The 25,837-nt window shown below is 39.1% G+C and overlaps 1 protein-coding gene, 2 long non-coding RNA genes and 1 other non-coding gene across 4 annotated transcripts; 2 read left to right on the top strand and 2 right to left on the bottom strand.

Moving 5' to 3' along the window:
- The first annotated feature begins 2,807 nt into the window (after nucleotides 1-2,807).
- LOC131023718 (uncharacterized) lies at nucleotides 2,808-9,251 on the top strand. Its single transcript, XR_009101508.1, has 2 exons — nucleotides 2,808-2,968; nucleotides 8,985-9,251. It is a non-coding gene; the product is annotated as an uncharacterized LOC131023718 (long non-coding RNA).
- A 6,996-nt stretch (nucleotides 9,252-16,247) lies between these two features.
- Nucleotides 16,248-16,354, bottom strand: LOC131024042 (small nucleolar RNA R71). Its single transcript, XR_009101637.1, has one exon. It is a non-coding gene; the product is annotated as a small nucleolar RNA R71 (small nucleolar RNA).
- Nucleotides 16,355-21,116: 4,762 nt separating this feature from the next.
- On the top strand, nucleotides 21,117-21,455 carry LOC131023119 (uncharacterized). The gene has a single exon (XM_057952662.1). The coding sequence runs from the start codon at nucleotides 21,117-21,119 to the stop codon at nucleotides 21,453-21,455; it is 339 nt and encodes a 112-aa protein (XP_057808645.1).
- A 2,176-nt stretch (nucleotides 21,456-23,631) lies between these two features.
- Nucleotides 23,632-24,992, bottom strand: LOC131023714 (uncharacterized). Its single transcript, XR_009101504.1, has 2 exons — nucleotides 24,392-24,992; nucleotides 23,632-23,872 (listed from the first exon to the last, which is right to left on the bottom strand). It is a non-coding gene; the product is annotated as an uncharacterized LOC131023714 (long non-coding RNA).
- Nucleotides 24,993-25,837: the final 845 nt, after the last annotated feature.

The raw sequence follows: 25,837 nt of genomic DNA, 5'->3' as shown, positions 1-25,837 counted from the left end.
TTCTCGTTGAGTGTACTTGTCTTTAGAGATGGATTGAACTTCATTTAGGATTTGATTGAATCTGAGTTCCATCTCTTCGACAGATTCATTCTTGAGCATGAGGAAGGAGTCGAAACTTCTGGCAAGCTATGGAAAGCTTATTCTCCTTGATTTCCTCGAAACATACGCATATTCTTTCAAGAATGTCCCACATCTCCTTTGTAGTTCCGCACTTGATGATCTTCATGACATGCTTGTCAGGAACGGTGTCGGAGATGATGCTTTTGGCGAGGTTGTCTAGCTCATCTTGCTTCCTTTCTTCTGTGGAGAAGTCTGCCTTTTGCTTGGGCTGGACCTCATCGCAAGGATCCTGATGTGGATCAACAGGAACCCTTTTGACGGTTTCGGTGATGGTGATTGGTCCGTTAGTGATGACTTCCCACATTCGGCAATGTTGGGCGGTGAGGAAACTTTCAAGCCGAAACTTCCATATGTCGTATTTATCAATACTAAACATAGGTAGAGAAGATAATCTGCTGTGGTTAGTCTCCATCAAAAAGAGAGAACAGATAACAACAGATAGGGCAATAAGCAAGCACAATTTGGAAGAGAAAACTTTTTCGAGATCTTTGAGAAAAAAGATCTAGTTCAATTAGAACCTAATCAGAAATAGAGTGTTCTTGCGAATAACCTGCTCTGATACCAATTGTTAGGTCCGGAGGGTCTCGAATAGGTGTATGGGGGGGAATACATATATGGGCTATTTTTCTTTCCTCAAACTGAGGGATCTCAAGATAGAGATCAAAACGAAACTTTACACGCAAACTATGACACCTATTAACTGAAAGGAGTTTTAACCAAACAGGATTGACGACTGATACTGAAAGCTCTTCAGTAAGAAGTTATCAGTTAAGTTACTGGAACTTAACTGATGCACGTAAGGGCTTCAGTCGAGTTTGCTAAAACAGAGATGATAACACTCTTCCTGACTATCAGAAGATAGATCAATCAGACTGATATCATACGCAGCGGAAATAAACTTAGTTTCGTAATAGCCTCGGTTGAGCACATTGTTAGTCTTAGGTTTCTCTTTGCAGTTATTCAGTATTCAGTTTATCAATTGAAACAACACAAGTAAGAATGTAAAACTGAAAGCTGTAAATAACACAGAGACTTTTACGTGGTTCGGAAAAACCCTTTCCTACATCCATGATCGGTTGATCAGACTAACAATCCACTCCGCAAGTGCTTAACAGGTGCACTACAAACCAAACTATGTGCTTGCCGGGTGCACACAACCGTACCACTAAAGAAACCACTTCTTCAGTACCCACACTTCACTCGTGTTGGATTTCTCTCGCTTAGCACAATCCGCGCTAAGACTTCTCAGAGTCAGAGTACCTTCCTGAACTCCGAATCACTCAAACACTCTACTCTTTCTTCTTGAAAGGAGGTTTGAACGGTTGCCAACTATACTTCAAAGAACAAGTTCTTTGGAGCAAGTTTGACCTTGGCTTCTGGGTAAACAGAGGTTTGCCTAAGGTCTAAGAGAATGTATGTAATCAGCAGTGACAGATTTTGGCTTTGGAATTCTCTTCTTCGATTCTAGCTTTGGGGAGGTTAAGCTTTAGGCTGAGTAGCGATTTCGGCAGAGCTTCAGCTTATGTCGTTGAACTGGTGAAGATTGAAGTTGATCCTCGAGCGCTATTTATTGGAGAGGTCTTGAATAGATCCGTTGGCGGAGAATGTCTTCAAGATTTCTTCCGTTGGAGAGCATTTCGAATTTGGGCTGAGGCTTCAATCTTCGAGGTTCCTTGTTTGGTGGAAACGGCTCTCTTGAAGGACAGGAGATGTGACGTCTCTGATAAAGTAGCCACCAAATAGGAATGACCTCTGCAGAGATAATGAGATCCTGAGATCTATGCATTTAACGCGACTGTACTTTTGTGAGTATGTGGCTTCCTTTGAACGTTGGAAGTTCAGTCCGAGGAAGAAGGTTTAACTGTTACTTGACTTTAGTATCAGTCAGCTGAGTCCACGCGGCACGCATTAAGTAATCAGTTCTGAACTGCTTCTTCAACTGATACTTCAGTTGGTATCTTCAGTCTTCAATCTTCAGAACCGCAAGCTAAACTAGAAACGAACTCTAACACTTGAGTTCAAAACTGTTCTAGTCTATTACAATTAAGACCTATGGATTTTGGTATCATCAAAACAAGGATTAGGATATTCCACAAGGTTCCCAACAACTAAGAATATTTGATTGTCCTTTATGTGACCTACTTGAGGATATATTTGTGATTGAGAAATTTATATTTTTCCTTGGACTTAGTAACATATGAGATAGTCTTAATTGGTGAATAGTGATATTACTATTTATATTATAGATTTTGCTAACGAAATTTGGTATTTATTTTTATGAGCTAGAGGTGATGTGAATTATGTGTGCTCTAATTATTATAATTATTTTTAGTCACACAATTACATTATGATTAATTATGATTGAATTAGTGAGTGATTTTTCCTAACTTATCTTTTCCTACAAGCTTGATTTCATTAATTAGTATAGCTTAATTTATTTATTCTTTAATTGAGATATTTAGCAAATAGTATAGTGGATAAGCCACTTGCTAGTGCATTAATTATGTGAGATAAGGAAATATTTGGATAATCCCTATCCATTAATGACTTAGAGAGCAAGTTGAACAAAACTCTCTCTCTCTCTCTCTCTCTCTCTCTCTCTCTCCCCCCCCCCCCTCATCCCCCTCCCCCACTCTCTCTCTCTCTCTCTCTCTCTCTCTCCCTCTCACTCTTTTCTCTCACTAACCTCCATTGTTGACCACTCCAAGCTTCTAAAATCCTTCTATACTAAAGATCTCCACAAGAATCAAGCTCTAAAAACCTCCATAACTTTGAATCAAGACCAGGCTTTGAAGAGTTTTCAAGATTGAAGCTTAATGATGTTTTTATCTCTCATTCAAGTATTTGAGTAAGTGATACATCCGCTTAGATCTAGACCTATTTGTGATGTATATGTGTGTATTTGGATGAAACAAGCAAGAAAACACTCTCTCCCCTCTTTCCTCAAATTTTCAAAAATTAGGGGATTGTACCCTTCAAAAAAAATTCATCTTCTTTTCTTAAATTGAGGTGTTTTATATGCTATTGAGAACCTATTATGTTCATTTCCGTGCGTTTTAATAATAGGTGTAAGGGATTTTGAGTTTTGAAAGAGTTTAATTTGTCTAAAATTGGGAAGTTTTGAGCTTTTGGCTTGAGTGATGAATTGATTATTGATATATGCTTTTGAGAGTGCTAATATGATAAATTATGGATTAGATTGATAATTGAAATGAATTTGTGAAATTCCTTATGAGTTAGTTTGATTAAATTAGGCGTATTTGATTCTTTGCTTTAATTTGGTAATTGATGTTATATATATGCAATTAGGTGAGTCAATATGCTAAATCTAAAGTTTGATTGATGAATTATGCTTTTTTTTAAGGATTTTCAAAAAGTTTAGTTTACTAAAATTTGGGACTTTTTGATTTACATGCTAAATGTCTAAATTGGTTCAGTTTATTTGGTTATGAGCATGATAGAAGCATTAATTGAGGATCAATTTGGTTAATTGATGAGTATGTGTAAAGATGCTTGAGTTTAGTTTACTAAGAATTTGGTATTTTTATTAATGGGATTAATGTTTGGATAAATGACTTCTATGTGCTAATTAGACCACTAAAAAAGAGAAAGCATGTTTTAATCGGATAAAAATGTTGAGTTGTGAAAATTCTCCGAGTTTAGTTTGCATGTATGAAAGAGATCTTCCATGTGAGAAGAGTTATGAGTTGTATATGCTTATATGAGTGTTATTGATGATTATTTGAGGCCATTTATACGATATGTTGATGAAACGAATTCTCCCCTAAAATTCTATGTAGTGGCCAAATGTGAGGTGTAACAGGGAGAGAGGATTTTGATTTTTTTCTTAAGTAATATGATCATGTATTTGTGCTATTGTGTATTATATGAGTTTAACGTGAATTTTTGAGAATTTGTCGATGAAGAAATCTAGAGGTTAGTTTGTTAAAAATGTCATAAATTGGAATTACATTCTTGTGTGATATATTTTTGAGAATTTGATTTAAGAATGTTCTTATATATGTTCTTGGCTTTCTAAATTGAATTTTTGGGAATTTTTCCCCAACTAAAAGTATTTTTCCGATTTTACAATAGAGCTTTTAAATGTTTTGCTAAGATGTTATTGAACTTGTTTAGTTATTCTATGAGCTAATCTAGGATCATGATTGTCGCAGCCCCATCCCCGACGCTAGTGATAGTGTGGATCGAGTATCAATACGACTATTTTAAAAGAATAAAAGACAAGAAGAACTAGATTGAACGTCATGCGGAAGCCCGCATCAAAGTATGCTAAGGAAAATCATCATAAATTAACTCAAGGGTAAAAACGTCAACGTCATCATAACTTCATAAATATCAGGAATTTCACGAACAAACACAAAATGGGTATAGCTCATTTTTCATAAGGAAGAATAATATTCAGAGTATCGCAGCAAAAGGCGAACCGATTATATGTATGAAGACACATAACCGTGAGTAAATTGCTTGATTTCAAAAGAAAGCAAAGTATCTCAAATGTCAAGACTCTATTAACATGAAGGCAATACGGAAATATAAACACGTCGATTGAAACGTTCCCCCACCAGCACCAGACCAATCTCGCTCTCTGCTTAGCCTGCACATTTAGAAATATATGCAGGGCGTGAGTACATAATACTCAGTGGGCAAATGCCGAAAAACAAGAAAGGTGCTCTTAGAGCTATAGGTTTGAAACTTGCCACATCTCAGCCATACACAGGAATAAAGTTAGCGTAAATGAATCTGTGCATGCAGTTTTAATAATAGACATCATAAATAAGTGTCTGCAGACAAGTAATCGACATGTATGTACCGCATCTACAACTCATCATCATAATCAAGGTACTGAGAAGTAGGCCTCCTTCTCAAGCACCGTGACCGGCCGACCCGAAGACGGCTCACGGTCACCTCTGTGTACACAACCCTGCTTGTGGCAGGATCCGAATTCGTCTCATCTCATCAGTAGAGGGTAACATACAAGCTCAACATCAAAAATTGGCAAGTCAAACAGTTTTCAAACATCGTTTATCTCAAAACATTTGTTAAACTCATAACATCATCAAATCATTTTAGAAAGCTCATATGATATATGTATACTCAAAATATTGCCCACCTGAAGTCCTTCGCTAATCCTGGAAAAAAATCAGGCGACTTACTTCTTCGTCTCGCTCTGGCCTTCAAATATCATCATCATCGTCATCGAAGGTTCATGTGATAAAACAAACCTTAGTCAGAAACTCATTTACTAAAACCAATCTCATCTCAAACTATAACTTCTCACTCAACGTCTATTTACCCAATAAAACTCAATCCCTAGGTATACTTAACTTCTAAGGATTCACACGTCCTACTCTCGACTTAACTCTCAACTCGGATCAAACTCATAGCAATCAAGCACAAAAACAAGCATAAACACTTAAGCATATGAAAATTCACACATAGACAAGTCAAAAACAACCTTCACTCTGCACTGACTCGATTTCAAAACCTCACCAGACTCGGTACAGACCTCCACTGGAGTCGTAACCTATACCAAACGAAACCTCTTTGAGTCTAGTTTCATTTAAAAAAAAGTAGGATAAAACAATCCAAGTATTTTAGGAGATATGACTGTTTACTACAGTCTACCATATTCGGCAGTTTTTAGCAATCGAAAGCTTTGATTTTTGAAAAATAGTAAACGTTGTCAAAAAGGTCTGAAATTTAGTGGGTACATATATAAGACACTCATTTCTTAACAATAAAAATTTGGCTTCCAAAACGTTAGGGAACGATACTGGAAAAGGTGACTCTATTGGCTACTCACCGAACATTTTGGCAGAACGTAGCAGTTTTGGTTTTACATTTTATAAAAATAGTAAACGAAGTCCAAATTACTTAACATTTTACCGGCATTCTCAAAACTCTCATATATACGTACCATAAAATTTTCATGGTGTTTGGGTAACAAAAACCCCTCGAAAACAGTAGGTCAGTGCGTCACGAAAATGACTCCGAACTCAATCACACAAGCAAACATGCTCAACTCAACATTCCTTCAAAGCAAACTCATCAAAGCTCATTTTAAACACTTATAGCACTAAAAAACATTCAAGCACAACATAATACTCATCATACTCAATCTCGACTCTTCTCTTACATCTTAAACTCAAATCTCAAGGAAAATGTTTCAACGAACGCATCATTTCAATTCACTTCTCATTTTCATGCTCAAAATTACTCAAATACTCAAACATGATCTCATACATCATATAACTCATTATGGAGTTTAAAATTATTTAAGGCCATTATCTTAGGGCGATTTGCAAAAATAGGCCACTATTTTTTGGACTTGCAAAAATAGGCCAATTATTTTAGTTTTTGGTATTTTTAGGCCACATGTGTGCCCAATCAGGCTATTTTGGGCCACATTTTGACCCCAAAAAGTGGCCTATAAATGCTGAATTGAGCTCAAATATGGCCTAAAAATACCAAAAACTAAAATAATTGGCCTATTTTTGCAAGTCCGAAAAATAGTGGCCTATTTTTGCAAATCGCCCTAAGATAATGGTCTTAAATAATTTTAAACTCACTCATTATGCACACATAGATTCCCTTTTTATCATGCAAACTAAACTCTAACAAAAACTCACGTATCAACGTAAACTCTTAATAAAGCATGACAAACGTTCACATAATGGTCATAAAGCAATTAGACCTCATTATATCATTCATCAACTTCTCAAAATATGAAAACTCAAAAACTCATATAAACTAAACTAAGTCAAAATTTTACCTAGCCAACAAAAGACGTAATCAAGCATAATTAGACAATAATACCATGCTCAATTACATATATCCTAAACCAATTCACTTATTAACACATAGGCAAGAAAGTCCTAATTTTTATTAAACTAAACTCTTTGAAATTTTATAAACACACATGAAACCTTAATCTAATCATTAATCTATCAATTTTAACCATTTAAACTCACATATAAACCATCAATTTATAATTTAGGGCATAGATACACATATCCCTAATTTTATTAAACTAACTCACCTCAAATTCATCAATTAACATCATATACTCAATCTACTCCATCAATCATCATCATAAACATCTCATAGACTCATTCTCATCATCAATTCATCACTTAATACATCAACTCACAAATTCCCAAATTTTGGGTAAACTAAACTCATCCAACTTTCACATCTCAAGGCATAGCCTTTCACAACACACATCAATCATCACCAAACATCACATAGATCTCATTTTTCACCCCAAATCAAGGAAAGAAAAAGAAAATTTTTTGAAGGGTTGAGACCCATTTTTTTCGAAAATTTGGAAAACAAAGGAAGGGGTGATTTCTTGCTTCAATCTTCCAAAAAAAATACTCACATATAACATCATACAAGTTATATCTATGGATTTAAAGATCACTTACCCAAACTTACACCAAAACTCACACTTTCTCTTTCTAACTTTGAAACCAATCTTCAAGGATCTTCTTGGATTCAAGTAGATAGGAGGTGTTTAGGTAAGATTTTGAAGGTGATTTATGTGTTTGGCATAATTTTGTGAAGCTTCGAAGGTTTCATTAATGGTTGACAATGGTGGAAATGTGAGAGATGATGTTGAGAGAGAGAGCTCGAAAATGGGGTGGAGGGAGAGAGAGAAATATTTTGCAAGATTTGTGAGGATTTGGTAATCTTAATTAGAGAGATTTGGCAAATCTTAAGGAATATTTGGCATTAAATGCATTGATCTCTCTCTCTAATCTCTACACTCTCTCAATTAATCCACTTGGCAAGTGGGTAATTAGGCACATGCTCAAAGGAATAAAATAATAATGTGAGAAGGGTGATTGAATAATAATCATAATAATTATGGAAATGTTACTCATTAATAAAATACCACATCATAATTATTCATGTGACCAAATAAAATAATTATAGCACTAATATTAGTGCACTCGCTCAATTATAATATTCCTCTTCATAGGAAAAATAATTTAAAAATATTATGCTAGGAAAAATTTTCATAAACCGGCATCATTCGATTTCTCAGTAAAAATAAATCGCACTAGCTTTGGAAACTTAATCAAAATTCCAAGTGCTAAAGTCCTCAAATATAAATCATAATAACTTGCTCATAAAGACACACGTAACAAAAATCACATCGTCAATCAGTCACGTAAATTCACATAATATCACGTCAAAGCAGTCGGCAAACACAGACAACTAAACGTCTCTCTGACGGACTCTTTTCATCAAGGGTTCTCACTCTTTCTTTCTCAACTCTATGTCAAACTCATTATTCTTATTTTCTTAATAGGACAGTCAATCTCTGATAACTCGTATCCGGTAATTCTATTCCCGGTAGTCGGAAATAAAATAAAATCTCAACTCAATTCAATCAGCATCTCTAACTCAACTCATTTCTCAAATCTCATCACTCTAACTCTATCATTGGTTTGTCCACTCGTATCTCTATTTAAAAGACAATTTGTCTTATCTGGTCATAAAAAAAAAATATATCTCACATCTCGTCATCTCAGTACTCTCAATAGTGTTAAGACACTATCTCATAACATAAGGAAAAGTACGGGGTGTTACAATGATGCAATTGTGTTGGATTGTCTATGTGTTTATTTCTTGATGTAGTATAGTCCTAAACTAGGAGATAAGTTGTAAATAGAATTGATGATTACTTAGGAAGTCTAGTTGTTATGAGATTGAGATAGTTGGAGTGAAGTGATGAGAAGTGGTAGAGTAGTACAAAGATAATTCTTAGTAAGGAAGTTTCTAACTAATTTTCATCTTATTTCATGGACCATCTATGCCGTATTTGATATCCGAAGACACGAGCAGAGGACGGAAGTGAGTCACACCAAGTATCAAAGAAAGTGAGCTAAAGTCTACAGGTGGACATTTTCTACTACCCCTATTATGTAGGCTTTCGAACTCGCTATTATGTATAGCATATGAAACTTATGCACATGATTTGATGACTTATGATTTGAAGTATAAATGTTATTGACTTGCCAAGTATTTATGATGATGTTGTATGTTACCTCAGAAATTAAATGATGTTTATGATGATGATACTGAAGGAATATTAAATTGAATTAACGTTCCGTTTGCCCGATGATCGTTTCTTGGATTATTATTAATCTATCATACAACGATTAATCCTAACATGCTCCTATGAATTAACAGCTGCACACAGGTGTTAGGATTTACTTACTTGTGAATCGGATGCACAGATGATTGATGATCGAATCGAACGACTCCAGTTCTGATCTTCTAGACTGTATCCCGCTCTAGTCTCACCGTTGGATGGACAACGAACTGTGAGAAAACCCAAGACAGAAAGCTCCCACGGTTTCCTGCGCCTTCTCTCAGTTCTCAAACTCTAATAATTATCAGTATATTTTTCCTGAGAGCTGACAGCTGTATTTAATAATACAGAAAGAGGGAGGAGGCGCCAGTTTTAGAGTAGGGCACGATTTCTGTTCCTTTCTGGGCTAGGAGACTTTGGGCCAGTCCAGGGACCAAATACAAGGAATAAAGATGGGCCTCAAATAAATTAATTTATCTATGGTCAGCCCAGACCATAATTAATTTATAAATATTAGTTCATTCCACTAGAGAACCAATATTGACTTACCCCTTTATTATCGGTGATGAGTCGGGGCTTGTATTTAGACTTATTAAATCCTCGTATTTAAAATCTCCGACATCCATTAATTAATTATAGCTCTGACAGCCTTAATTAATTAATCTCTTTGTAATCCTTAAGCAGTACCACTCTGTAACACCCCGTATTTAGTTACCTTACAATAGTATCGAAACACTATCGAGAGTCAAAGACTAACGGACTATAGTCGTGAGGAAGTTATCGATGGATGGTGATATGAGTAAGATAGAGATGTTATGATATTTGAGAATGATGCTAGATTGAGATGGAGATGTTTGTTTTTTAGTTGAGATGAAGAACGAGAGTTAGAGTTGAAGTAGTAATTGAGAATTTCTATAGAAAGGATTAAGCTAGAATGACCATTAGATTAATGGCGAGAGACGATCTGTTTTAATGCAGTAAATTATGTGAGTTAATTGTTTGATGTTATATGATTTATATGTTATGTGCGCATTATGATTATTTGAGTCTGTATGATTTTCGAACTTAGCATACGATTTAAATTGCCGTCGCACACTCTTACACTCACAATCAATATTTTAATCTTTTCCCACATGTGGGTAATTAGCCGGATTAGGCTTGCTGCTAAGGGAGAGACAAGTTACTATTGAGCATTTAATGCTACTTATCCTTGAGAATAAGAATCTTGTTAAAACCGAAGCGTCTCTCTCTCTCCGTCATTTCTCATCAGTCTCAGCCCTTCAACTTCTTCACTCTCTCTCTCGATATTCTCTCTCTCCTCCATTGGAGACTAAGCTCAAAGCTTCACCAGTCACAACTGAGACCAAATACTCCGCTAAATCGAGCATTAAACACTTTCCACGTTTGTTTCAAGAAGATTTGTTGAACTCTAACCGGAAGAAATCGGGAAGAGACGTCTTTTTCTTGAAACTCTTTGCGTAAGTGTTCTGTGTTTTTGGAGTCCAGACTTGTGTGAGAAGTATGTGGTGATTTATGTGAGTTTAAGATGTTTTAAGCATGAGAAACTTCCCCCTTCTTCTCTTTTCTTCATTTTCGAAAAACTTGGGTTTGTGCCCTGTAAAAATCTTTATTTTCTTAAAACCGAGATGAAATGTGTTATATGTGTTGTTCTGTATGTTATGTGATGTTTTGAAGTGGTTATAATGTGTTTTACAAAATTTAGACTTGAGCATGAGTTTTACAAAACTGAGTCTGGAGATAAGAGTTTTTACAAAAGAGTTTGATATGTGATTTTGGGAAAAATCTGTAAATTTATATTATGAATGATGTTCTGATGATAAGCATGAAGGTATGAAGTGATTTACGTGTTTTCGATGATTTTAGAGTTATAGAGTTCTTGAGTGAGTTATGTTGATGCACGCTAAGTTTTGATGTTTTTGAGTGTTTGATGATTTTTTTTTTTTTTTAGGAATGAAAGAGTTGACGAGTTTTCGAAGTTGCTCTTGGTTGCATTGTTCCGCCTTGAGCCTTGTTCTGCCAGAGAAGTCGTTTTTCCCGCTGGCAATGCCAGAGGATTCGGTTCCCCGCTGGCATGCCAGAGGAGCCATTTTTTTCCCGCTGCTCTGACAGCGAGTCCATTTCTCCGCAAGCGATCGATCCCTCTGATGATCGATCCCTCTGATAATTGACTTCTCTGGAGTTCGAGTCCTCTGACGATCGAGTCCTCTGACGTTTGGGTCCTCTGGCGACAGAGAGTTCGCCTTTCCTCTGGAATTTCTCCTCTGCTCTGCCAGAGAGTTCATGACTTCTCTGACGTCGATTCCTCTGACGTCTGACTGCTCTGATGATTGATTTCTCTGACGTCGTTTCCCCTGACATTTGATTCCTCTGGCAACAGAGAGTTCCTGTTTTCGCTGCCGGGCAAGTTGATTCCTCTGCCCTGGCGAGTTTCGCTCCGCTGTTTCGCCGAGCTATTTCACTCTGCTCTGCTGAGTTTTTCCACTCTGACTCTGAGCATTCCTCTGCTCTGGTCTCTGAGTCAACTTATGTTTCTTACTTGTTATATGCTTAAGCGTTTGTGCATGCTTATGTGTTTAATTGTACTTAGTCTAGCCTTTAAGAGTTAGGTTGAGATTAAGATTAGAGTTTGGTCATAGAGCGAGGAGTGTTTTTATGAGGTTAAGGTTGAGCTTTTTGTGAGGAAGTTTCTAACTAATTCCTCACTTGTCACATGCACTACTCCGACGTTACAACTACAGAGACCAATCGAGGACGTAAGTGAAGATTTTCCCGAGTACCACCTACAGTAAGCCGAGCACTACAGGTGGGCAGTATGTTGAGAATATATGTTGAGTATGAAATTACCGAGTTTTCTGAAATGATTTATTGATGTTTTGAGCTTATCAAATGTTGAATTAAATGATGTTATGAACTGTTTGACTTGCCAATATTTCTGATGATGAACTTGTGTGTTACCCTCTACTGATGAGACGAATTCGGATCCTGCCACGAGCGGGGTTGTGTACACAGAGGTGATCGCGAGCCGTCTTCGGGTCGGCCGGTCACGGTGCTTGAGAAGGAGGCCTACTTCTCAGTACCTTGGTTAAAATGACAAGTTGTAGATGCGGTACATACATGTTGATTATTTGGTCTGCAGACACTTATTTATGATGAATTGATTATGAAAACTGCATGCACAGATATCTTTGATGTCAACTTATCCTTCTGTGTATTGCTGAAGTCGTGGCAAGCGTCAAACATATAGCTCTAAGAGCACTTTTCTTGTCTTTCGGCGCCTGCCCACTGAGTATTATGTACTCACGCCCTGCATATATTTCTAAATGTGCAGGTTAAGCATGGATGGAGGATGGCGTGGTGTTGGCGGGGGATCGTAGTTCCGAGTGACCACCTTTTGATGTCTTATAGCCTTTACGACAGCTTGATGTTTTGGAGTTGTTCTTGACTTACTCGAGAAATACACTCTCGGCTATATGTCTCCACACATATAGTTCGATCACCTTTTGTTGTGTAACTCTGTACATGTTGAATCCCTTATACATTTTGAACGATGACTGTCATATATATGTAGCCAAAACTCCGACGTATGACCTTTATAAAAATGTTATTATGCTAAGGATGTTATGAATTGTTTACGCTTCCGCACATTGATGAGATCAGTTTCAAGTCTTAGTTTCTTTCTTTTATTTTAAGTCGTATCGATACCCGGTCTACGCTATCACTGGCTAGGCGGCGGGCTGCGACACACTCAAACCTTATTATTGCGCCTGAACTTAATCAACCTGCAGAGTTTAGCGCAATAAACATTATTGAGCTCCTTAAGGGGATGTCATTATCCTATACGGATACGAGTACCAATACAGATAATCAGATATCATATATTAACTGCTATCACCCAAGATACAGAGTACTCCAGTTACTATATAACTCTTGCTCATAGTAAGTCAAAGTGATAGACGAATCAATATATATATCTGACATCTTATTAGTATTAAGATCTTATAAGTCACCGAGATCTCTAATTCTTCACTTAAGTCAGATAGAAGAATATATCTCACTGTGGTCCTATCAATACGTATTACGTACCAGTATAGATAAGTAGTCAAGACAAACTACTTCCATCTATACCGCAACCTAAACCAATAACTTGTCCTAGAGTTATTTTGGTTGTGATCATATTATATCTCTTAAGGTTAATCCAATTATATGGTCTTCTGTGATCTACAACACACCATATAATCTACTTATATAGAGATAAAGAACATACATATGCAATCATGAACCCAATCAGATAGGAGATTAAATAGTGAAAACAGGAATCATTGTATGCAAGCATAAAACGCTTTTGCTTTCAGTATACAAATCCAACAATCTCCCACTTATACTAAAGCAAAACTTTTAGTATACAATGTGTCTAAATACTAGCTATTACAACATCCACTTCACTCTTTGCTTCTTCTCCCACTTATACTGAAAGTTTTTCTCTAAGTGGATGGCATCAACCGCAGCCCCATCCCTCGAGCATGCTGATTTATGCTTAATTTACACTATTTTTAGGGGTTTGTACGTGCGTGTTTTAGGATAATCTTCTGGAATTTGGTGCGTTTTATGGTGTATTCTATGCTTTGCAGGAGATTTAGGCTTACCAGATGAAAGAATGCAATTTTGGATGTTTTTCGCGATTTTTAGGTGTTTTAGTCTGCAGAGCAGCGAAATCATCATTCCTCTAGGAAGACCAGAGAAGTCAAAAGCCAGTCCAGAGAAATCCGCGGAATGCAGAGAAGTCTCGCCAGAGAAATCACCGTTCCTCTGGCATCAGAGAAATCAACTCGCCAGAGGAGTCGCGAGGCCAGAGATATCAATGCCAGAGGCGAGACCATTTCTCTAGAGAAGTCAGAGGAATCGAACCTTCAGTGCAGCGGAATCGAGAAGCCAGAGCAGAGGAATCACCTATTCCTCTGCCGACAAGTGCCAGCGTCAGAGAAGTCAAGTCCTCAATTCCAGAGGGGTCACCATTTCTCTGGAGAAGGCCACCATTTCGCTGGCGACCCATTCCGCTGATGAAGTACCAGAGATATCACTCTTTCCTCTGGCGATACCAATCCTCTGGCGATAGCAGAGAATTCGTCATTTCTCGGGCGCGACCCGTTTCCCGAGAGACATCCGTTCCTCTGGCGAGAGCCGCGAATTCGGCAAGAGTAGGAGATTTTACGGAGCGAGCGTCCAGCTGGAGAGTTGCCTTATTTCACACGATTCTATTACCTTTGGAATTCTATTTCCATTAGAATCCTACTTTGCATGGCAACTTCCATAGTGATCCGAAGGAAGTTTGAAGCCTATAAATAGGTCCTCTTTTGACCTAAGGCAGGGAATCAGACGGCAGACACCCTGGAAACCTTAGCATTCATACTTTAGTTTTTAGCTTTAGAATTTTATTGCTTTCTAGTTTTCAAGGCTTGGATCAAGATTGAAGATTCAAGTCGCTACTTCAGTTTTTATTCAGTTTTTATACAATTCAGTTTTTACAATTGCGTTCAATTTAATTATATTTATGTTTGATTTTACTATGTCTGGCTAGTCTTTTAATATGAACCTAGGGTTTGTATATATCTGATTAATTATGTGTTTTTGATTTATTGATATCAATTTGCCCTCCAACTTATGATTCATGATTCCTGGTGCTTAATCTCTTGTGAATTATCTGATCAATGATTTACATGTCTAGCTGTTCAGTTTGAGTCTTGAATGCGATAATTGTTCAGCCGATTCAGGAATGCATGATATAGTGTTAGCCTTGAGTCTTGAATGCGATAGGTGAAGCTATAGGAAGCTATTCTTTATGTGCTATTGGGAGTTAATTTATTCCTTGGAGTCTTGAATGTGAAAAGGGATTAATTAATCTACGTTCATAGGTGGTCGTTAGAGACGCTTGTGAATAATATAGTGATCTTTCATCAGGGTTGGATTAAAATTGGTAATTGAATCAATAGGTTGAATGCATGTAGTTGATTGGTGAAAATACATCCCTAGGGTCAGAGTTTTCCATATTTGAATTTATCTACGTATTTTTTTATTAGTTTCTATTTGCGTTTTAATTTACGTCAACCAATCTCTCCCTTTCGTTGCCTGAATATTACTATAGTTTAATTAGGATTACTTAGAGTAATTCGTTATAATAGTCCCTGTGGATACGATACTCGGTTACTGATTTTGTGCTGCAATTGCACCGTGTTAGTTGCGGTAATTTGTTGCTAATAATTTAGTGATCAACTTTTTGGCGCCGTTGCCGGGGACTGTGTAGAATTAACTTTAATATTTCTGATTAGACTTAAGGATTATTTTAGGCGTTATAAGTTTTAATTTTATTTTATTTTTAGTTTTTAAAATTTCCATTTTTTTTTTGTTGTCTCAGGCGTGTATGATCACGAGATCCAAAGGAAAGGAACATCTAGTGCCTTTGAACTTGGAAATTGAAAAGCGATACAAAAGAGACAACCGCGAAAAGAAAAAGCTAGCAATGGAAGAGAATAACATGGACCTTCCAACTCTTGTGCAAGTCGTGACAAACCTTCAGAGGCAACTAGATGAAGAAAGAGAGCGCAACCGGGCTCCTCCACCAGAGCCACCACTGAATCACATGTATCAGCCTCGAGTTGATCAATTTCAAGGAGGCAAATGGGGACCAACTGTGCAAGCCAACACATTCGAGCTGAAGCCGGGATTGATAAACATGGTGCAAGCTGAGCAGTTTAGTGGAACGGCTTCTGAAAATCCGCATGCTCACATTACCCAGTTCCTAGATATCTGCGACACTATTAAGCAGAATGGAGTGCCACCTGATGCCATCAGAATGAAGATGTTTGGATTCTCTCTCAGGGACAGAGCGAAGGAGTGGTTCAAGAGTCTGGACAGAGGTGCTATTACTGGATGGGAGGATTTGTGTAGAGCTTTCTTAGCAAAATACTTTCCTGCCTCTAAAGCTCAGAAAATCATTGCAGAGATTTCTCACTTTTCCCAGCTAGGAGATGAGACCATTCATGATGCCTGGGAAAGATTTCGCGAGCTGCTCAGGAACTGCCCGCAACATGGTTTCACAGAGGATCAGCAAATCATTCACTTTTATAATGGTTTGACTGGTCTGACAAAAAGTATGGTGGATGCCACTGCAGGTGGATGTCTTCTCCATAGAAATACAAAGGAGGCATATCGTGTGATAGAAGAGATGGCCTCCAACAGTTATCAATGGCCGAATGACAGAAATTCCACGAGAAGAATTGCAGCTGTGAATGAGGAGAGAAATGATTTTAAGGAGAAATATGAAGCTCTTCAAAAGCAGTACGAGATGGAGAGGAAGACACTACTAGCTAAAATTCCTCAGCAGCCAAGTTTACCTGATGTGTCGCAACTGGAAGACGCTAATTATGTCCAGCGGCAGTACCAACTTAATAGATCAAACTATCAAGGACATCAGGGCGGCAATCCACCGTATCATCCAAATAATAGGAACCATCCGAATTTTTCCTATTCAAATCCCAACAATGCTTTGCAACCTCCACCTGGATTTTCTGTTTCTAGTGGGGGAGTCATCAATGAGCCAAAGAAAGATTCAATGGAGGAAATGATGAAGCAAGTATTGGTGAAGGTCACCGGGATGGAGACAAACTCGGCAAACTTGGGAACCAAAATGTTCAACATGGAGTAAAATGTGTCAGCACTTTCTAAACAGGTGCAGATGTTAGAGAATCAAGTTGGACAAATGGCTAACCAAGCAGCTGCACAGCACAAGCCGGGCCACTTTCCCAGCAACACTGAAATTAATCCCAAAAATCAGTGTAATGCAATTCACTTGAGAAGCGGGACCTAGTATCAGAATCATCCGGAGCAGAGGGATAGGCCAGAGCAGAGGGCTCGGCCAGAGCAGAGGAGCCAGCCAGAGCAGAGGAATCACCATTCCTCTGCAGAGCAGCGGGACGGCAAGAATGGAAAGGAGACAAATGTCGAGATTGTTGAGGAGGATGACTTGGAGACGATTGTGCGCGAGTCACCGTCAACTTCTAAGGCATCGTCGAAAACCTCTGATGCTAAGAAGCCTAATCTTACTCCTACGTTTCCCAGGCCAGAGTATAAACCTGTAGCACCCTTCCCGAATAGCCTGGCAAAACCGAAAATGGATCAGAAGTTAGCCAAGTTCATGGAAATGTTTTCAAAGCTTAACATCAACATTCCCTTACTTGATGCTTTACGAGATATGCCAGGTTATGCCAAGTTCCTCAAGGATGCAGTCTCCAACAAGAGGAAGTTGGGGAAATATGAGATGATTAATCTCTCCGAGGAATGCAGTGCAGTGCTACAAAGGAAGCTACCATTGAAGCAAAAGGATCCTGGCAGCTTTACTATAGCTTGTGTGATTGGAGGGCAGAATTTCTCCCGCGTTCTTTGTGACTTAGGGGCAAGCATCAATTTGATTCCTCTCTCTATTTTTAACCGGTTGGAGATCGGAAATATCAAGCCTACCTCTATTGCACTGCAGATGGCCGATCGCTCCATCACATATCCCAAGGGAGTTGTGGAAGATGTTCTAGTGCAGGTGGAGCAGTTTATCTTTCCTGCAGATTTCGTAGTGTTGGACATGCCGGAGGACAAGAATACTCCACTGATTTTGGGACGTCCATTCCTAGCTACCGGCCGTGCTCTTATTGATGTGCAGGATGGAGATCTCACTTTCCGCGTCAATGATGAAAAAATGACATTATCCATCTATGATGCGATGAAAAAACCAGCCGAGCCACAAGTTGAGGATTGTAATTCAATTGATACTGTGGTGGATTTCCCTGCAGCTGTAGACGATCCTTTGGAGGAGTGCATCACACAGCCATTATACCCTTATTCCAATCTAGACGAGGCGTGTGATGAAATCTTAGATTATATTGCAGAGCTAGAGGCTATAGAGAGACATCCCATCGATCCTGTACCTTACATGGATATTCGCAAACCTGTTGATGGGGGGAGAAAGTTGGTGGACAAAGAATTCCCTGCGCCAGAGGAATCAGCCAGGCCAGAGGAATCATCTCCAGCGGAATCAGCATCGCCAGCGAAATCAGGGTCAGAGGGATCCGCCAGAGCAGAGGGACCCGCCAGAGCAGAAGGGTCTGCTAGAACAGCGGAATCAGACAGAGCTACGGCCACACCCAAACTTGAGCTGAAACCGCTCCCTGAGCATTTGAAGTACCAATTCTTGGGTGAGAATGAAACTTTTCCGGTTATTGTATCTGCCTATCTATCTCCGTTGGAGTTGGAGAAGTTGATGCGAGTTTTAAGAAAATACAAGTCAGCTATAGGATGGTCTATTTCTGACATCAGAGGAATTAGTCCTTCTATTTGCATGCATCGTATTCTATTGGAGCAAGAATACAAGCCAAAGGTGCAACCCCAGCGACGACTAAATCCAGCGATGCAAGAAGTTGTGAGGAAGGAGGTGCTGAAGTGGTTGGATGCCGGCATTATCTATGCCATCTCTGATAGTGAGTGGGTGAGTCCCACTCAAGTTGTCTCTAAGAAGGGAGGCATGACAGTAGTTAAAAATGAAAAAGATGAACTCATAGCTACGAGGCTGGTCACAGGATGGCGCGTGTGCATTGATTACCGAGCTTTGAATGCAGCCACACGTAAGGATCACTTTCCTTTGCCATTTATTGATCAGATGCTTGACCGATTGGCAGGATACGAATATTACTGTTTTCTGGATGGGTACTCGGGCTACAATCAAATTATGATAGCCCCAGAGGATCAGCATAAGACCGCGTTTACTTGTCCCTATGGCGTTTTTGCTGTTAGGAGGATATCTTTTGGTCTTTGCAATGCTCCTGCCACTTTCCACCGCTGCATGATGGCGATTTTCCATGGGTTGATTGAAAATATCATGGAGGTATTCATGGACGATTTCTCTGTCTTTGGATCTTCCTTTGATAATTGTCTGGACAATCTTGCTCAAGTATTGCAGCGCTGTGAGGAGACAGCACTCGTGCTAAATTGGGAAAAGTGCCACTTCATGGTCCGTGAGGGTATTGTTTTGGGGCATAGAGTCTCTGTACAAGGATTGGAGGTGGATCGTGCTAAGATCGTGGCCATTGAAAAGTTGCCGCCACCTACTTCCGTGAAATCAGTGCGAAGTTTTCTTGGGCATGCAGGATTTTATAGGCGTTTCATCAAAGACTTCTCCAAACTGTCCAAGCCACTCTGTGCTTTACTAGAGAAGGATGTGAAGTTTGACTTCACCAATGAATGCCGCGCTTCTTTTGAAAAGTTGAAAGCTGCGCTGATCTCTACGCCAGTGTTGATCACGCCGGATTGGAGTGCTCCATTTGAGTTGATGTGCGATGCTAGCGATTGGGCCGTGGGAGCTGTGTTGGGGCAAAAGAGAGACAAGTTATTCAAGGTAATTTACTACACTAGTAAAACTCTGGATTCTGCTCAGAGGAATTACACAACCACGGAGAAGGAGCTGCTAGCTGTGGTGTATGCATTTGACAAGTTCCGTTCTTATTTGATTGGAACTCATTCAATTGTCTACACTGATCATGCCGCCATCCGCTACTTGTTCACAAAGAAGGACTCCAAGCCCCGTTTGATTCGATGGATCTTGTTGCTTCAAGAATTTGATATGGAGATTCGTGATCGAAAGGGGTGTGAGAATGTGGTAGCCGACCACTTATCTCGATTGGAGAATCCGATCGAAGGGGATAATCCGAAGATAGCCATCAATGAGTTTTTCCCCGATGAGCAGCTTTGGACTGCATCGCCAGAGAATTCAGTTTTTCCTCTGGCTGCATTGCTAGAGAACTCCATCATTCCTCTGGCCGCCTCGCTAAAGAAATTTGTCATCCCGCTGGCGAGGTCTGTTTTATTTAAGGATCCTTGGTATGCAAAGTATAGCAATTACTTGGTTATTGGAGCTCTTCCTGAGGGATTGTCGCACTATCAAAAGAAGAAGTTCCTCCATGATGTCAAGTTCTATTATTGGGAGGACCCTTACTTATACCGGAGGTGCGCCGATGGCTTTATTCGACGATGCGTTAGAGAGCATGAATGGCCAAAGATCATTGAGGAGTGCCATAGCTCACCGAGTGGAGGTCACTTCGCTGCCAACCGTACTGCCATGAAGGTAAATCATAGTGGATTTTATTGGCCTTCAATTTTCGCAGATTGCCATGCTTTCGTGAAGTCTTGTGATCGATGCCAGCGCATGGGCAACATTACAAAGAGGGATGAGATGCCACAGAACATCATTGTAGAGGTGGAGTTATTTGATGTGTGGGGAATTGACTTCATGGGTCCTTTCCCTCCTTCATGTGGTTTCTCCTATATATTGCTTGCGGTGGAGTATGTGTCTAGATGGGTGGAGGCGATCCCAACTACCACCAATGATTCTAAAGTAGTCATTAAATTCTTGCAAAAGAATATTTTGACTCGGTTCGGAGCACCGAGGGCGTTGCTTAGTGATGGGGGGTCGCATTTCAACAACAAGTTACTAGCAAGCGTGTTGGCAAAGTATGGAGTAAAGCACAAGGTGACGACTCCATATCATCCTCAAGCTAATGGTCAAGCAGAGTTGGCGAATAGAGAGATCAAGCAAATTCTGGAGAAGAGCATCGCCAACAAGAAGGATTGGGCGAAGCACTTGGATGATGCTCTTTGGGCATATCGCACTGCCTACAAAACTCCGATTGGTATGTCTCCCTACCAACTTGCCTTTGGCAAGTCATGTCATTTACCTGTTGAGATAGAGCACAAGGCATATTGGGCGACGAGGAGAATCAATTTGGAGTTCAAGGAGGCCGGTCATACAAGGCGAGATATGCTGACGGAGTTAGATGAGTGGAGGAATGAAGCTTACGAGAGTTCCCGGATCTACAAGGAAAGGGCGAAGAAGTTCCATGATTTGAACATTCGCACAAAGGAATTCAAGCCGGGACATGAGGTACTCTTGTATGATTCTAAGCTTCGTCTATTTCCTGGCAAGCTGCAGTCTAGATGGAGAGGTCCTTACGTGGTTCACAAGAGCAATTGGAATGGGACCTATGAGTTGCTTGCGTCGAATGGGTCTACTTTCACTGTTAATGGCCATCGCCTCAAACCATATTTCAAAGAAGAGTTGGACCGCGACGTGGAAGTGGTCAACTTCGTTGATCCGTGATTTAAGGTATCGTCGAGCTCTAGACGTTAAATTAAGCACTTGTTGGGAGGTAACCCAACTATTTTTTCTTTGTTTTGTTTTCCTTCCTTTTAGTTTCGTTGTGTTTTGTTTTGTTTCTTTTGTTTCTTTGTTTAGTTTGGGGGCAGGTGTTCTCTGCCAGATTTCTGGTGCCAAATTAAGCGCTGCTCTGCCAGCGATATGCTTATCCGCGCTGCGCCGCCAGAGAAGTCACTCTCACCTCTGAAACAGACCGCAAACCCTCTTCTTCACCACTTGGCCCGATGATTCAGTTTTTCATTGCCGATAATCAGGGACGTTTTCTACACTTTTCATATTCCTTTTATGCCCTGAGGACATGGCATACTTTAAGTGTGGGGGAAGTGGTGTTTTGTGCTTATATTTTTCAAAATTGGGCGAAATTGATTTTTCTATGCTTAGTTTTTAGTCTAGAATCTGGCTAATTTTTATGAATTTGTGGAAGAGAAGATGGTTTTCGATGTGAATTTCGGGTTTGTGAATGAATGGAGGATATTCTTGTTTTACCTTTGATATATGTTTCTTGATTGTGCAAAGAATTATGAGTTTTGTTGCAACACTTTTGTAAGTTAGTAAAACGTGATTTGTCCGGTAGATGCTAGAAGGAGTGTTGTCATTGTGATTGCCTACGATCGTATCTTATCTGTGAAATGTGAAAAAAATGTTGGACGAATTGCCAACTTCAAAATTGCCAGCTCTGAAACATCTGGCCTGTTCTATAATGTGATAGCTCTGAGTCTCTGCTCCTCTAGTCTAACTATGAGCATGGGAAACCACGTGAAAAGACTTTGGATTACATCCAAATGGTTTTCTTTCATGAATTATGGCTCAACTGTCGAAAATCTCAAGCACACAAAGTGTGAAAAATGGTGATATTGATTATAAAGGCGATCACATTAGGGAATTCACTTCTAGCGGAGAATTGGGTCTGATCGAATTACTTGCATTACTCTTTTGTTGCTTCTTAAACTTTGAGTTACTTGCATGACCGAGAGATGTATGTTGATTGTAAAGTTTTGAATTGACTTTGTGAATGATTGGATGGAAATAAACGTTGTTGAAATCGATCTCTTCCTAGGATTCATATAGATTTTGCTTGAGGACAAGCAAAAGGCTAAGTGTGGGGGAGTTGATTTATGCTTAATTTACACTATTTTTAGGGGTTTGTATGTGCGTGTTTTAGGATAATCTTCTGGAATTTGGTGCGTTTTATGGTGTATTCTATGCTTTGCAGGAGATTTAGGCTTACCAGATGAAAGAATGCAATTTTGGATGTTTTTCGCGATTTTTAGGTGTTTTGGTCTGCAGAGCAGCGAAATCATCATTCCTCTGGAAGACCAGAGAAGTCAAAAGCCAGTCCAGAGAAATCCGCGGAATGCAGAGAAGTCTCGCCAGAGAAATCACCGTTCCTCTGGCATCAGAGAAATCAACTCGCCAGAGGAGTCGCGAGGCCAAAGATATCAATGCCAGAGGCGAGACCATTTCTCTAGAGAAGTCAGAGGAATCGAACCTTCAGTGCAGTGGAATCGAGAAGCCAGAGCAGAGGAATCACCTATTCCTCTGCCGAGAAGTGCCAGCGTCAGAGAAGTCAAGTCCTCAATTCCAGAGGGGTCACCATTTCTCTGGAGAAGGCCACCATTTCGCTGGCGACCCATTCCGCTGATGAAGTACCAGAGATATCACTCTTTCCTCTGGCGATACCAATCCTCTGGCGATAGCAGAGAATTCGTCATTTCTCGGGCGTGACCCGTTTCCCGAGAGACATCCGTTCCTCTGGCGAGAGCCGCGAATTCGGCAAGAGTAGGAGATTTTACGGAGCGAGCGTCCAGCTGGAGAGTTGCCTTATTTCACACGATTCTATTACCTTTGGAATTCTATTTCCATTAGAATCCTACTTTGCATGGCAACTTCCATAGTGATCCGAAGGAAGTTTTGTCGCAGCCCGCAGACCCGACACTAGTAATAGTGGGGTACGAGTATCGATACGACTATTTTTAAAGAATAAAAGATAAGAAGAACTAGGTGAACGTCATGCGGAAGCTCACGTAAAAGCATGCTAAGGAAAAACTTATAAAATTAGCCCAAGGGTAAAATCGTCAACATTGTCATAACTTTTTAATTATCAGGAATTTCACGAACAAAAACAAAACGCGTATAGTTCATTTTTCATAAGGAAGCATAATTTGCAGAGTATCGCAGCAAAAGGCGAACCGATTATATGTATGAAGACACATAACCGTGAGTGTATTGCTTGATCTCAAAAGAAACTAAGTAATTCAAACATCAAGACTCTATTATCATAGAGGCAAAATAGTAATTTAATTTACATCATTTGAAACTCTCCCCCATCAGCACCAGTCCAATCTCACTCCCAGCTTAGCCTGCACATTTAGAAATACATGCAGGGCGTGAGTACATAATACTCAGTGGGCAAATGCCGAAAAACAAGAAAGGTGCTCTTAGAGCTATAGGTTTGGAACTTGCCACATCTCAGCAACACACAGAAATAAATTAGCATTAAAAGAATCTGTGCATGCAGTTTTCATAATCAACATCAAAAATAAGTGTCTGCAGACAAAGTATACGTCATGTATGTACCGCATCTACAACTCATCATCATAATTAAGGTACTGAGAAGTAGGCCTCCCTCTCAAGTACCGTGACCGGCCGACCCGAAGACGGCTCACAGTCACCTCTGTGCACAAAATCCCGCTTGTGGCAGGACCGAATTCGTCTCATCAGTAGAGGGTAACACACAAGCTCAACATCAAAAATTGGCAAGTCAAACAGTTCTCAAATATCATTTATCTCAAAACATTTGTTAATCTCATAACATCATTATATCATTAAATCATTTTAGAAAGCTCGGATAATAATTGTATACTCAAAATATTGCCCACCTGAAGTCCTTCGCTTATTCTGGAAAGAAATCAGGCAACTTACTTCTTCGTCTCGCTCGGGCCTTCATACGTCATCATCACATCGTCATCGTCATCGAAGGTTCATGTGATAAAACAAACCTTAGTCAGAAACTCAAATTCTAAATCCAATCTCAACTTTACTCTAACTTCTCACTCAACGTCTATTTACCCGTTAAAACTCAATCCCTAGGTATACTTGGCTTCTAAGGATTCACACGTCCAATTTTCGACTTAACTCTCAACTCGACTCAAACTTATAGCAAACAAGCACATAAACAAGTATAAACACTTAGGCATATTAAAACACACATAGACAAGTCGAAAACAAGCTTTACTCTGCACTGACTCAACTTTAAAACCTCACCAGACTCTGTACAGAACTCTCCTGGGGTCGTAACTCATACCAAAAGAAACCTCTTCGAGTCTAGTTTCATTTAAAAAAAAGTAGGATCAAAAACTCCAAGTATTTTAGGAGATATGACTGTTTTACTACAGTCTACCATAATCGGCAGTTTTTAGCAACCGAAAAGTTTGATTTTTGAACAATAGTAAACGTTGTCAAAACGGTCTGAAATTTTGTGGGTACTTAGCTAAGACACTCAGGTCTCAACCATAAAAATTTGGGTTCCAGAATGCTAAGGAAAGCTACTGGAAACGATGACTCTATTGGCTACTCACCGAACAATTCGGCAGAATGTAGCAGTCTTAGTTTTACATTTTATAAAAATATCAAACGAAGTCCAAATGACTTGAAATTTTACCGGTGTGCTCAAGACTCTCAAATATACCTACCATAAAAGTTTCAGGGCGTTTGGGTATCAAGAACCCCTCGAAAACAGTAGGTCAGTGGGTCGTGAAAAACGACTCCGAAACATACACACAAGTAAACATGCTCAACTCAACAATTATACAAAGCAAACACATCAAAACTCATTTTAAGCACTTAAAGCACTTAAAAACATTCAAATACATCAAAATACTCGTAATACTCAATCTCGACTCTTTTCTTTCATCATCCACTCAAATCTCATAGAAAACACTTCAACGAACATATCTAACAAATTCCTTCTCAATTTCATGCTCGAAATTTCTCAAATACTCAAATACGATCATTTACATCATATAACTCATTATTCTCATATTTACTCTCTTTTTATCATAAAAACTATATTTATTACATTTTTATGAAAATCCATGTATCAACATAAAACTCTTAGCAAAACATGGATAAAATTCTCATAATGATCATAGAGCAAATTGAACCTTATTTTATCAAGCATCAAACTCACCTCATATAAAAACTCAAAAATCATACAAACTAAACTAAGCCAAAATTTTATTTAGCCTACAATAGACTTAATCAAAAATACAAAGACACTACTATCATGCTTAAAAACATATATCTCAAGCAAAATCACTTAAATA

This window comes from Salvia miltiorrhiza, chromosome 4, assembly GCF_028751815.1.
Source record: "Salvia miltiorrhiza cultivar Shanhuang (shh) chromosome 4, IMPLAD_Smil_shh, whole genome shotgun sequence".
In the NCBI taxonomy this organism is placed as follows: domain Eukaryota; kingdom Viridiplantae; phylum Streptophyta; class Magnoliopsida; order Lamiales; family Lamiaceae; genus Salvia; species Salvia miltiorrhiza.
The sequence above is the reverse complement of the archived record's forward strand: the minus strand, read 5'-3'. Positions and strand labels throughout refer to the sequence as shown.

Excerpts from the sequence above, each read along its gene's own strand:
- LOC131023119 (XM_057952662.1), top strand. The coding sequence starts at position 21,117 with ATGCTGACGGAGTTAGATGAGTGGAGGAATGAAGCTTACGAGAGTTCC.